The following is a 13,297-nucleotide window of genomic DNA, read 5'->3' as shown; positions in this document are numbered from 1 at the left end:
TGTATAAAAACATTAATGTCCACACTAGTATAAATACATTTGATTTAGGCTTTTCAAAAAAAAAAAATCTTTTCAAAATTACAAGGTAGAAAATATTTATTGAACATAAAAAACTGAACATTTTTTAATTTCCAGCATTATGTTGTTTTGGTTCCAACTCCTGGTGAATGTTAGGTAAAATTCTTATGTGGTTACTTTTTGGTTGGCCAACGATTTATGTTTGTGGTGCAACCGTTACGTTACCAGTCTATTTATATTACAACGCCGTTATTAATTGTTTGGTTTTTTTCCCACTTATTCCACCGAACACCAAAGGTTTTTCTTGCCATTTCGGCTGAACAATTTCGGTTACCGAACAATCGGTGCATCACTACTGCTAAACAGTCCCCTCACAAACAGTGTCCAGCGGCGCTACGTTCCGCGGGGCAGCGGAACATAGCACGGCGTTCCCAACGTTGTGTGCGCTACTCACCGGTATTACGGTATATGAAAAATTCATATCATAAGAAAAATAAACACCGGTATTCGGTATGAACCGGTATACCGCCCAGCACTAACGATGGGTATTACTTTTATCAGTCAAAAGCGTTACCGTGGCGACGCTAGACGCGCCCACCCTTCATCTGATTGGTCCATATTTGATAGTTCCTACTTTCTGCTATAACTTTGTGCCTCAAGCCCCACGATACGGTTTGACGTACATGCACGAAAATCGGTACACACCTGCATTTTGGCGCAATTATGCCATTTTCACGTGTCGTACTTTAACGAACTCCTCCTAGCAGGATCGTCCGTTCCACATAAAACCCGCTCAGGAGACGCAAAAGACGTTAACGATGAAAAGTTATCAAAATCGTGAGTTTTCGTGAAATGGCGTGGCCGTGGCGCCGCGTCAAACTTCAACGCTAAACAGGAAGTAATACTAGTAGCTAATCAGTATTTAATATTTTCTGCCATAACGTTTGAATGGTTTGACATAAAGAGTCGTGGTGGTGTCATCGGACTCAGGTTTGAGTCCTTGACCTTTATTGGTGAAAACTGCACGTGCAAGCGTGCACGCGCTGCGTGCAACTTTAATCATTAATGACTATCCTAAGACAATTTTATTAATAACTCGCTGCATTAAACCAACGCAGAGCCGACGCCGCCGCCGTGACGCCGTCGCCGTGACGCCGTGACGCCGTGACGCCGTCGCCGTGACGCCGTCGCCGTGACGCCGCCGCCGTGACGCCGTCGCCGTGACGCCGTGACGCCGTGACGCCGTCGCCGTGACGCCGTGACGCCGTCGCCGTGACGCCGTCGCCGTGACGCCGTCGCCAACCTTCGGACTTCTCCGTCACTCCATTTCTCTGCGGTGCAAAACCCCCCAGAGCGCTAGCTGATACTTTGTTTAGCTTCTGGCTTTTACGGTCACGGTGAATCAAAGAGATCAGGACAACTATTGTGCAAAAAAACAAAACAACCCAAAAAAACAAAAAAACAAAGAAGCCCTCTCGTCTGCGTTGGGTCTGCGTCGCCTCGACGTGTAGTTACATTTTTTGGGAGGTGCTACGTCAGGCTACGGCGTAGCCGCGTACCCTGCGGCGTAGGTTTAACAGAACCATAATTAAGCCTTAAAAAATAAACCAGCACTCCCTTTGTGGCACAACACATGATTGCAGATTGCACTGAGAGGTTGCCATCATCCCTCCATCATCCCTCCATCATCCCTCCATCATCCCTCCATCACCCCTCCATCACCCCTCCATCATCCCTCCATCATCCCTCCATCATCCTCCTTCTCTTCCATTCTCATTTATTAATTAGCAATATCTGTAGCAATACCAGTAGTTTATTCAGGTCAGTTTTTGTTGTGCTGGTCAGTCCAGCACAACAAACACTGAACTGAATAAAATACCTTTGATCTAAAAATATTTTAAATTAAAAACTAAAATAAATCTACACAATAATAAAATAATATGAAGATAAACTTTTGCTAAAATATAAGAAAACAAGAAATTAAAATAAAGCGTTAAATAAAACATTCAGTAGGAAGGTCTACAGATTATCATTCATATACAAAACTATATTAGGTAAAACTTCCACGTTACATTTGTTCTCTGATCAAGTTTAAAGCCGTCAGTAGTTTTAGTTTTAGTTTTAAATGATAAATAATCCTGCAGATCAAGCACCGATCAGGGGAGAAAACCTTTATTTCTGCTCCACTTGCTTGGAATAAACTCAAAAACACCTGGAGCTAAATTAGTGTCAGTGTCTGATTTTAAAGCTGACTGTTGGTGCATGTGCCTGTTTTTAAGTGTTGTAACTTATTTACTGGCTCTGTTTGTGACGTATTTTGCATTTGTCCTTCTATTTCTGTTGTTGTTGTTGTTTTGTCTGTAACTTTTAAAGCTCCATCTTTGGCCAGGTCTCCCTTGAAAAAGATCCTGGATCTCAAAGGGACTAACCTGCTAAAATAAAGGCTAAATAAATAAGTAAAAATGATTGATCTGCAGGACTGTCTCAGAAAATTTGAATATTGTGATTTTCTGTAATGCATTTACAAAAACAGGATATTTGAGCTTAAGAAAACTCAAATATCCTATCTCAAAAAATTAGAATATTCTGGGAATCTTAATCTTAAAGTGTAAACCATAATCAGCAATATTAAAATAATAAAAGGCTTGCAATAAAAAAGAAAAAAAAGGCTTGCATTTTTGTTTTTTTAAATTGCATTACAGAAAATAAAGAACTTTATCACAATGTTCTAATTTTCTGAGTCCGTTTACACCTGGACGACCGTTGGAAACAGAAAAGTCCAGAAGAAGAAGAGTAAGAATCAGGAACCGACCGCGGGGTCCTGCCGGGTCCTGCATGGTTCCTGTGGTTCCTGTGGTTCCTGGTTCTAGTTCTGGTTCTGGTTCCTGGTCCTGGTCCTGGTTCCTGGTTCCACCGGGTCTCTCTGGTCCTCTGAGAACTTTCAGTTCCTTCACTCTCAAATCTGAACACACTGTTCAGTTTGATCCTTACACAAGAGCCCCGCCCCCGGGCTTGGCCCCGCCCCCGGGATTGGCCCCGCCCCCTACATGCCCCGCCCCCATCCCTACAGGCCCCGCCCCCTGGCATTGGCCCCGCCCCCGGCCTTGGCCCCGCCCCCTCCCCAGCAGACCCATCTGGCTTCCATGAGCCGGATTTGGACCCACACGAGCCCCGACTACAAAGCCCAGGAAACGCTGCCATTCCTGGCTTTGTTGGAGAAAATCCCTCAGCGCCCCGGGCCGGCTGGGCCGGCTGGGGGGGGCGGGCCGGCTACAGGGGGGCTGGGCCGGCTGGGGGGGGCTGGGCCGGCTGGGGGGGGCTGGGCCGGCTGGGGGGGGCTGGGCCGGCTGGGGGGGGGGCTGGGCCGGCCGACCCGGGGCCCGACAGCTAACCCTCCCATCCCAACAGGTCTTCCTGGACGGACCGTCCGCTGATCGTTACCGGCCACATGGGCAGCTTCTCTGAGTCTGTATTTCTCTCTTTGTGGTCGGACTCGTCTCCTGCAGACTCTTCCGGGGGAAGAGTCTGCACAAACTGAGGAGCTGATCAGAGACTTCAGTCATTCAGCCTGTTCATCACCGGGGTCTGTGTGGAGATTCTGGGCGTGGAAATAGAGGACACCCTGACCTGGAGGGTCAACACCACCATCATCAAAAAGGCCCAGCAGAGACTGGACTTCCTGAGAATCCTCAGAAACATCGTCTAAATCAGTCAGAATCCTCCGAAACATCGTCTAAATCAGTGAGAATCCTCACTCCTGGTCCTCGAGCCGCCGTCCTGCATGTTTTTGAACATTTACAACCGTACAATACCTGCCAAATGTGAATACCGTTTGTTGTCTTCCTGTTTGTGTCATTTTAGAGATTATTTATTTTTATAGTTGTTTTAATATATATTTTTTTTAAACCATGCACCTTAAAGAGGATTGCATCGTTGTATCTGAACAAATGACAATACAGACATTCTATTCTCTTCCACCTTCTCCTCCTCATTCTCTGCAGGTCTGAGGTCCAGAACCACCAGAGATGCACCGATCAATCACCGATCACCGATCACCGATCTCCAATCACCAATCACCAATCACCAATCACCAATCACCAAAACCAGTATCTGCCGATCCCCATTTTGCCGATCACAGTGAAAAATCCATAAAAAAAATCCATAAATTGGTCAATACTGTCGTCTCATGTACACGACTAACGCAGGTCCATTTTTGCACATGTAAATATTATCCATTTTTGGGTTTACTATTTTCTCTTGTACATTGCTCATTTTTCTACATTTTATATTGCCCTTTTTTTTTTATTATTTAGCTATTTATTGGTTATTTTTATTTATTTTTTTTAGGATATACTTTTTTATACCTTGTCATACTTTCATGTGTATTTTGTGTAAACCGTTAAGTGTGTGTGTTTTGCTGCTGCACAATTGAACTTCTCCTCTGGGAGATCAATAAAGTTTATTCTATGACACTGATATTGTATTATTATTATTATTATTATTATTATTATTATTATTATTATTAGGTATAAAAATTAGGAGATGAGAACGTATCATGCATTGTCTGTTTGAGCAATATTTCACTTTAGAGACTCTTAGAGATGATTTACACTCAGTTATAAAGAGTGAGTATAGTTTATTATTAACTTCAGCTTCCTGTGGTAATAATTATGTCCAAAATGTGCAGCAACACAGACAGCAGACATGTCACTCTCTAAAAGATGATACAAGTTGTAAACTATAAACCTTAGTTTTCCTGTGGAAAGAGGAATTAAATCTTAAAATAAAAAAGCTTTAGCTTTAGCATCAGCCGCGTGTGAGTGAAACTCTTCACACTAGAATCCACATGTCCCTGGTGACGCGACTGACACGACTGTCGTCCTGCCTGAGGCTTCGGACTGGAAACACTCCGGTAAAACTCCGACAGGATTTCATCAGGGACATATTTACGACGCCGCGGATCCGAGCTGCAAACGGCACGTTTAAACCCGGCGTCTGCTACAGCAGAAAGCTGCAGAGCAAGGAAACGTATCCTGCACCTCACACCGAGCTGTCCCTGTTCCAGAGACGCCACGCCCCCGGGGGGCGGCTGGGTTTGAGGTGCGGGAACGCCCGCCCGGGCGGGTGTGGGAACTCCCGCCCGCCCGCCCAGGCGGCGTCTGCTGCTGTAAACGTCACCAGATCACCGTGTCCTAACTGCAGGCATTTCCTCTCACGTCTACGTTCAGACACATCACAGCAACTAAGAATAACGTGCAAACACAACGCCTTTTCCACATGGCATGGATGCTGTAAATACTCTGTCCGTCTCTCCGTCCGTCTCTCTGTCCGTCTCTCCGTCCGTCCGTCTCTCTGTCCGTCCCTCTCTCTGTCCGTCTCTCTGTCCCTCTCTCTGTCCGTCCGTCTCTCCGTCCGTCTCTCTGTCCGTCTCTCTGTCCGTCCGTCTCTCCGTCCGTCTCTCTGTCCGTCTCTCTGTCCGTCTCTCCGTCCGTCTCTCCGTCCGTCTCTCCGTCCGTCTCTCCGTCCGTCCGTCTCTCCGTCCGTCCGTCTCTCTGTCCGTCCGTCTCTATGTCCGTCCGTCTCTATGTCCGTCTCTCCGTCCGTCCGTCCAGCTCCCTGTCCGTCCGTCTCTCTGTCCAGCTCTCTGTCCGTCCAGCTCCCTGTCCGTCTCTCTGTCCGTCCGTCTCCCTGTTCGTCTCTCTGTCTGTCTCTCCGTCCGTCTCTCCGTCCGTCTCTCCGTCCGTCTCCCTGTCCGTCTCTCTGTCCGTCTCTCCGTCCGTCTCTCCGTCCATCTCTCTGTCCGTCCATCTCTCTGTCCGTCCGTCTCTCCGTCCGTCCATCTCTCTGTCCGTCCGTCTCTCTGTCCATCTCCCTCCAGCAGCTGAACTTTATTGAGGTTTTTGTGGTGAAATGAGCAGGAATCATAGAGATAACTTCTCAATTACACTAACTGGATCAGCCGTTCCTCATCCGTGACCATTTCCTACAGCGCTTTCAACCGGCTTTCAACCGGCTTTCAACCGGCTTTCAACGCGAGCGACAGGAAGAGAATAGAAGCAGGGCGTCCGACAAATGTTCAGCTCAAAACGCCGTGTCGCTGCGTCCAGTTAGGACAGTCCAATAGAAAATAAAGACATGGAATTGATTTAGTCGTTGACGCTAATGCAGTTAGGACACGGTGTAAGACGGGGCCCCTACAGGTGTAAGACGGGGCCCCTACAGGCGTAAGACGGGGCCCCTACAGGCGTAAGACGGGGCCCCCTACAGGTGTAAGACGGGGCCCCTACAGGTGTAAGACGGGGCCCCTACAGGTGTAAGACGGGGCCCCTACAGGTGTAAGACGGGGCCCCTACAGGTGTAAGACGGGGCCCCTACAGGTGTAAGACGGGGCCCCTACAGGCATCACGTAGGTAGAGTCTATGCTAAGTCACACTAGGTTAGGAACAACCTCCCAAGTGGGGAGCCCACCCAAGCACGCTGCTACCACAGCGCTAGCCCGACGCTTCCCAACCGCCCAATACTCCCGCCCAGCATGGTATAAACTAGTGCTGGGCGGTATGACCAAAAATGTATCACGGTATTTTTCAGAATTATATCGGTTTCACGGTATATCACGGTATTTTTTTTTTCATGCACAACTGGGTGTTAACCACATTTTCTAATCATTTGGAAAGGAATTGCTGCAGTAAATTGGCTTAGAATGGCTTATTTTACTGTCAAATCAAATCAAATTAATTTGATTTAGGCTTTTCAAAGAAAAAAAATATTTTAACAAATTACAAGGTAGAAAATATTTATTGAACATAAAAAACTGAACATGTTTTAATTTCCAGCATTATGTTGTTTTGGTTCCACCTCCTGGTGAATGTTGGTAAAATTCTTATGTGGTTACTTTTTGGTTGGCCAATGATTTATGTTTGTGGTGCAACCGTTACGGGAGCGGCCAGTCTATTTCCTTATATTACAACGCATTTATTAATTGTTCGGTTTTTTTCCCACTTATTCCACCGAACACCGAAAGTGTTTTTTTGACATTTTCGGCCGAATAATTTGGGTTACCGAACAGTCGGTGCATCACTGCTGCTAAACAGTCCCCTCACTAACAGTGTCCAGCGGCGCTAGCGTAGCGCTACGTTCCCAACGTTGTGTAGCTACTGTACATACTCACCGGTATTACGGTGTATGAAACATTCATATCATAAGAAAAATAAACACCGGTATTCGGTATGAATCGGTATACCGCCCAGCACTATTATAAATCAAGTCACGCACGCAAACTGGACCCTGTCCTCAACGAGACCTGCATGATAGTGACTGGGTGCAACCCCACACACCTCCACCTCTGCATCACAACAACCCCCACACACCTCCACCTCTACGCCCTCTCAGGCATCCCACCCCCTGACATCCGCAGAGCAGTCACCGCCAAAGCAGAGCAGCAAGCAGGTCCACGACAACCGTCACTCACTGGCACTGCACCAACACCTCGCCCCCAGAAACGGCTCACGTGCAGAAGCAGCAGAACTGGACACCACTGCAGAACTGGAGCAGCTTCCTGGATACCAGTCCAGAACTGGAGCAGCTTCCTGGATACCAGTCCAGAACTGGAGCAGCTTCCTGGATACCAGTCCAGAACTGGAGCAGCTTCCTGGATACCAGTCCAGAACTGGAGCAGCTTCCTGGATACCAGTCCAGAACTGGAGCAGCTTCCTGGATACCAGTCCAGAACTGGAGCAGCTTCCTGGTTACCAGTCCAGAACTGGGGACCATCCGTCACCAGGACCACGGAGTGGCAGAACCAGTGGAACAGCCAGGGCAGAACCAGTGGAACAGCCTGGGCAGCCAGACAACCCAACGGACAGAGAGAGGCATCATCCCAGATGAATGTCTTGCAACTGGCCATGACCAACCATGGGCCGTCTGGAAAACCCTAAACTGTTTGCGGGTCGACGAAGGAGCTGCAAGGCATCCATGAAGAAATGGAAATTAACATGCTCTGATGCATGAACGCGTGTGTGGGGAACCACAAACAATGAACCATCATGAGATGCATACCCCCCCCCCAATGCACTGGAGATGACCTGGCCGAACCCAACGCTGCTGCACTCGCCTGCGCCCCCCACTGGAAGGACCTGGTATAGAGGACGGCCAGACACCACGAAGAAGACTAGGTAAGGGACGGTTGCTACTACTGTATTTTACCACTGGTTAGTGTCGTTAGGCGGACAGGCTTTGGTATTCTTATTAGACAGTTAGACAGAACTGTGTTTTTTCCTTAGCTGCTTAGTTTGTTATTTTGGCAACATCCGCGTCCCCTGGCAGGGACATACTTTTGTTTTGGTACTTTGCTAAACTTGTAAATACCCCGACAGGAAAACCAGACCAGCGGTGCGTCCGAAATGCCAAACTAAACAGTATATACCGTAGATGACCATTTAGTAGCCCGGGCGTTTAATATGCTAAATCCACTTGGACCCCAGGCGTTTATAAGAACCAGGCGGGTATTTGCACCAGGCTACAATTTATTTTTGCAATGAGCAGCACCAGACCATTACTTACAAAGAACATATGAGATCACCATAGTACCACTGGAACTAAAATTGTACACACTGTACACAACACAACACCTCACGATGAGCTCCCGATCACAAATCGTGAGATCGCAAAAAAAATCAAGCGTGTTTGAAATCCTGGTCGCTCCTCGTGAAGGAATCACAGCTGAAGCAGCTGCGACCAGATTTACCTCATCCTTTCACAGAGAGCATGCACAATCTCTGATGTTACGTCAAAAACTATTATTTGTAGTTTAAGTTTTGCAAATTCACATTACAAATCATGTTTTAATAGCAAAAAAAAGAACGCATTTCCACGTACGGAGCGGGTCGCCGCGTCCCCTACGCCGTAGGCTCTGCGTTGTTGTAACGCGGAACCATAAATCAGCCTTACGGCGTACCCTGCACCGTAGGCTCTGCGTTGGTGTAACGCGGAACCATAAATCAGCCTTACGGCGTACCCTGCACCGTAGGCTCTGCGTTGGTGTAACGCGGAACCATAAATCAGCCTTCAGTGTGTGCGCTGTCTGCTGAACTCCTTTTTCTCTTCTCATTTTGCTGGACGCCGGGTTCCTCCACCGAGACACAACTTTTGCGGTACGCGTTCTTTGTAGTGTCTAAAAATGATTTGCAGTGCACACACCCAATCAGAAACGGTACAGATATTTTGGGATTTTAATATATAAAAAAATTAAATTAAAAATAATAAAGAATCCCCTCGCCGCTTCACTCCGCTCACATGCTCTGATATCAAAGACAGTTTGTCTGTGTAACGGCGACACACGGAGCTGATCAGAGCAGTATGAACGATACTGTACACAATACAATGCAAATACAGTGTTATTACCAGGTTATTACCGGTAGTCGCCCGGGCGTTTAATTGAACCGGCGTTTATTATGCCAAATGTGCTCGGACCCCCGGCGGCTATTAGAGCACAGGCGCGTATTTGCGCGCGGGCGACTATTTGGTCATCTACGGTACTCAAAAAGTATACTTAAGTTTGGCACACTTTTGAGTAAATATCAGTAGTATGCATTAATTCGGACGTACTACTCAGAGCCGCACGGCACTTCCTGCCGTTGGGAGGAAGTGACGTGTCACAGCAGCAGTAGCAGCAGTAGCTGTTACCATCATAGACATATATACGTAGACGCCCCATCCAGTGTTCTTGCCCGCTGCTGCGATACGGCAAAGACGCCGCCATATTGGATGTTCAAGACTGCGCTGTAAACTAATACAAGTAAATTGACTTATTTTCATAGAGCGTCTTCCTACAAAGAAATGTATCACATCACCCCTAAAAGATAAAATAGTTAAAAAGTTTACGCTGTAAATTACATGAATAAATAAAAGTCTGTTTCTACCAACTCCCCCCCCAAAGTGATGTCCCCTGTGTTGCTGTGGTAACAGGATTTTCTTTCAAGTTTAACTCCCAGTTCCCAGAGTAGTTCCCGTGTCGCCGCGTCGGATAATAAAAACTGCAACAACGACAACAACCACCAGGAGGCTCCGCCCACTTCGCTCTGGGGCCTGGACGGGGTCCAGAACGGGGCCCCGAGGGGTTAGCAGTTAGCATCGGCCCTGGTGGAGGAGAGTGTGTTTGTGTGCGAGTATGTATGTATGTATGTATGTATGTATGTATGTATGTATGTATGTATGTATGTATGTATGTATGTATGTATGTATGTAAATAAAAGGGCTGTCGAAGTTAACGCGTTAATAACGTGTTAACTTAGCGTCCTCTTAACGCTGACAATTTTTTTTTAACGCGCGATTAACGCACAGGATAAAAATGTAAAAGCGCATGATATCATTTCTGGCCGTCACTTAAAAGCTAACCTTTTAAGTGATGTGTTTTATCAGGTGTAATGGCATTTTTAGGTTAGAAATAAGAACATTTCTTAGTTTTTTGAGTGAAGGCAGTGAGAGAACAAATTAATGTTCAAACAAATCCTGTTTCTTATTTGTATTTTTCTTTATTTTTTATAATTTATTTATTGTTCTGACAGCTCAGGTCCCTTTTAAACAAAGTATACCACTGAAAACTTGTGCACAAAAGAGTCTTTTGCGCACTTTATTTTTATATATTTGGCAGATGTAAAGCATACATGTGTATTAAACATTATGTTTTCTGTGTTAGTCGATTTAGTTTGTTTTTAATCAATACTTTAAAAGCTCAGGATGTTCAAGGAGCAACCCGTTTGTGAACTTTCTGAACATTATCTGCACCGTCAGTTCTGTCTTCGAATGGTTGGAATTTAGTGCTTTTTGTTTTGTTTTTTTTATCCGATTCATCGAAAAAATAATCATCAGATTAATCGATTATTAAAATAATCATTAGTTGCAGCCCTAATATATATATATATACATACATCCATATAAATATATATATATATATATATATATATATATATATATATATATATATATATATATATATATATATATATATCTGTGTGATTATGTGTGTGTGATTATGTGTGTGTGAGTGAGTGTGTGTGTATATAAGTGTGTGTAAATGTATGTATGTATACGTGTGTGTAGCCACATCCCACCCACAACTGGTGACACGTGAAATCCAGAACCAGAACCAGGACCAGGTCTGAACCAGGACTATCATCAGGACCAGAACCAGAACTAGAACCAGCACCAGAACCAGAACCTCCTGTAACCCAGTTTAACCCAGTTTAACCCAGTTTAACCCGTTAATCTGCATTAGCCTCTGCGGCTAACAGCTACCGTGACGTGGACCTGGTTCTGGTCCTGGTCCAGAACCAGAACCAGGACCAGGACCAGAACCGGGACCAGCTGACCCGGTTCGAGCTGTAAACCCGTTAAAAACAGCGAGGGATTAAACCGGGCCCGAGCACGAACCTCGGGCTTTGGCGTGGCCTTTGGCGGTTTTCTTGGGAGCCATCGCTGCTGAGTGTGGACCGGAACCGGGCCGGGATCAGGTTCTGCTGGATAATCCTGGAAAAGAAGCGGAAAGGAAGAAAAAAGAGAGAAATGTGTCGGAGTTCGGAATAAAACTCCCGTAAACCGCGCTGGCCCCGCCCCCTGCCCGCTGGCCCCGCCCCCTGCCCGCAGGGCGGCCCGCTCATTGGCCGGGGCGGGTGATGGACAGGCGGCCCGGCCAATGAGGGGGCGTGGCCCCTGCGGAAGGGGGCGGGGCCTCCGCGGGCCCGGGCCAATGGGAGGGGCGACGGTCCGGGCTTATTCAACCGTGTGGACGGAGTAATCCCGGCCCCGCCCCCCCCGTTAGGGTGAACGTGGCAGCGTGAGGCGTTCAGGGACCGAGACACGTTCACGGACCGAGACACGTTCACGGACCTCCGGCCGCGGGACGTTCACGGACCTTCCCGACCAAATCCATCTCTCCTCCTCCTCCCATGGAGCTGCTTTCTAAAAATAAATGTACTTTTACGTCTCATTTATTCATTCACACACGCACTAATATACTTTTTTCATCTTTTTCATCTTTTTTTCATCTTTTTTCCTCTTTTTTCATTTTTTTCATATTTTTTTCTCCTTTTTTCCTCTTTTATCCTATTTTTTTCCTATTTTTTCCTATTTTTTTCCTATTTTTTTCTCTTTTCTTCCTCTTTTTTCCTTATTTTCATAAAGCGCCGTTATACAAAGAATTGTACGTTTTACGTCTCATTTATTCATTCACACACGCACTAATATACTTTTTTACTCTTTTTTCATCTTTTTTCCTCTTTTTTCCCTCTTTGTTCCTTATTTTCATAAAGCGCCTTTCTACAAAGAAATGTACGTTTTACGTCTCATTTATTCATTCACACACGCAATATACTTTTTACTCTTTTTTCCTCCCTTTTTCATCTTTTTCCCTCTTTCTTCCTTTTTTTCTAATTTTTCTCCTTTTTTACTCTCTTTTACCTCTTTTTTTCTCTTTTTTCCCTCTTTTTTCTAGTTTTCCTCTTTTTTCATCTTTTTTCCTTATTTTCATAAAGCACGGACCGAGACACGTTCACGGACCTCCGGCCGCGGGACGTTCAAGCACCTTCCCAACCATATCCATGTCTCCTCCTCCTCCCATGGAGCTGCTTTCTAAAAATAAATGTACTTTTACGTCTCATTTATTCATTCACACACGCACTAATATACTTTTTTACTCTTTTTTTCCATCTTTTTTTCCTCGTTTTCATTTTTTTCCCTCTTTTTTCTCTTTTTTTCCTCTTTTTTTCCTCTTTTTTCCTCTTTTTTTCTCCTTTTTTCATCTTTTTTTCCACTTTTTTCCTTATTTTCATGAAGCGCTTTTCTACAAAGAAATGTACATTTTACGTCTCATTTATTCATTCACACACGCACTAATATACTTTTTTACTCTTTTTTACTCTTTTTTCCTCTTTTTTCCCTCTTTGTTCCTTATTTTCATAAAGCGCCTTTCTACAAAGAAATGTACGTTTTACGTCTCATTTATTCATTCACACACGCAATATACTTTTTACTCTTTTTTCCTCCTTTTTTCATCTTTTTTCCCTCTTTCTTCGTCTTTTTCTCATTTTTTCCCTTTTTCTCCTTTTTTACTCTTTTTTACCTCTTTTTCATTTTTTCCTCTTTTTTCCTCTTTTTTCCTCTTTTCTTCCTATTTTTTCCTATTTTTTTCCCTTTTTTCATCTTTTTTTCTATTTTTTTCCTCTTTTTCTATTTTTTTCCTCTTTTTTTTCCTCTTTGTTCCTCTTTTTTTCCTTTTTTTTCTTCT

General features: G+C 45.2%; 1 protein-coding gene across 1 annotated transcript in view; it reads right to left on the bottom strand.

Moving 5' to 3' along the window:
- asph (aspartate beta-hydroxylase) overlaps window positions 1-11,632 on the bottom strand; it is a 65,578-nt gene extending 53,946 nt beyond the window's left edge. The window contains exon 1 of the mRNA XM_061731532.1: window positions 11,446-11,632. Within this exon, the coding sequence (XP_061587516.1) occupies window positions 11,446-11,488 (43 nt within the window). The 5' untranslated portion in view covers window positions 11,489-11,632. The remainder of the gene's footprint in view (window positions 1-11,445) is intronic.
- Between the last annotated feature and the right edge of the window lie 1,665 nt (window positions 11,633-13,297).

The sequence above is a fragment of the Cololabis saira genome, chromosome 10, assembly GCF_033807715.1.
Source record: "Cololabis saira isolate AMF1-May2022 chromosome 10, fColSai1.1, whole genome shotgun sequence".
Taxonomy (NCBI): Eukaryota; Metazoa; Chordata; class Actinopteri; order Beloniformes; family Belonidae; genus Cololabis; species Cololabis saira.
The sequence above is the reverse complement of the archived record's forward strand: the minus strand, read 5'-3'. Positions and strand labels throughout refer to the sequence as shown.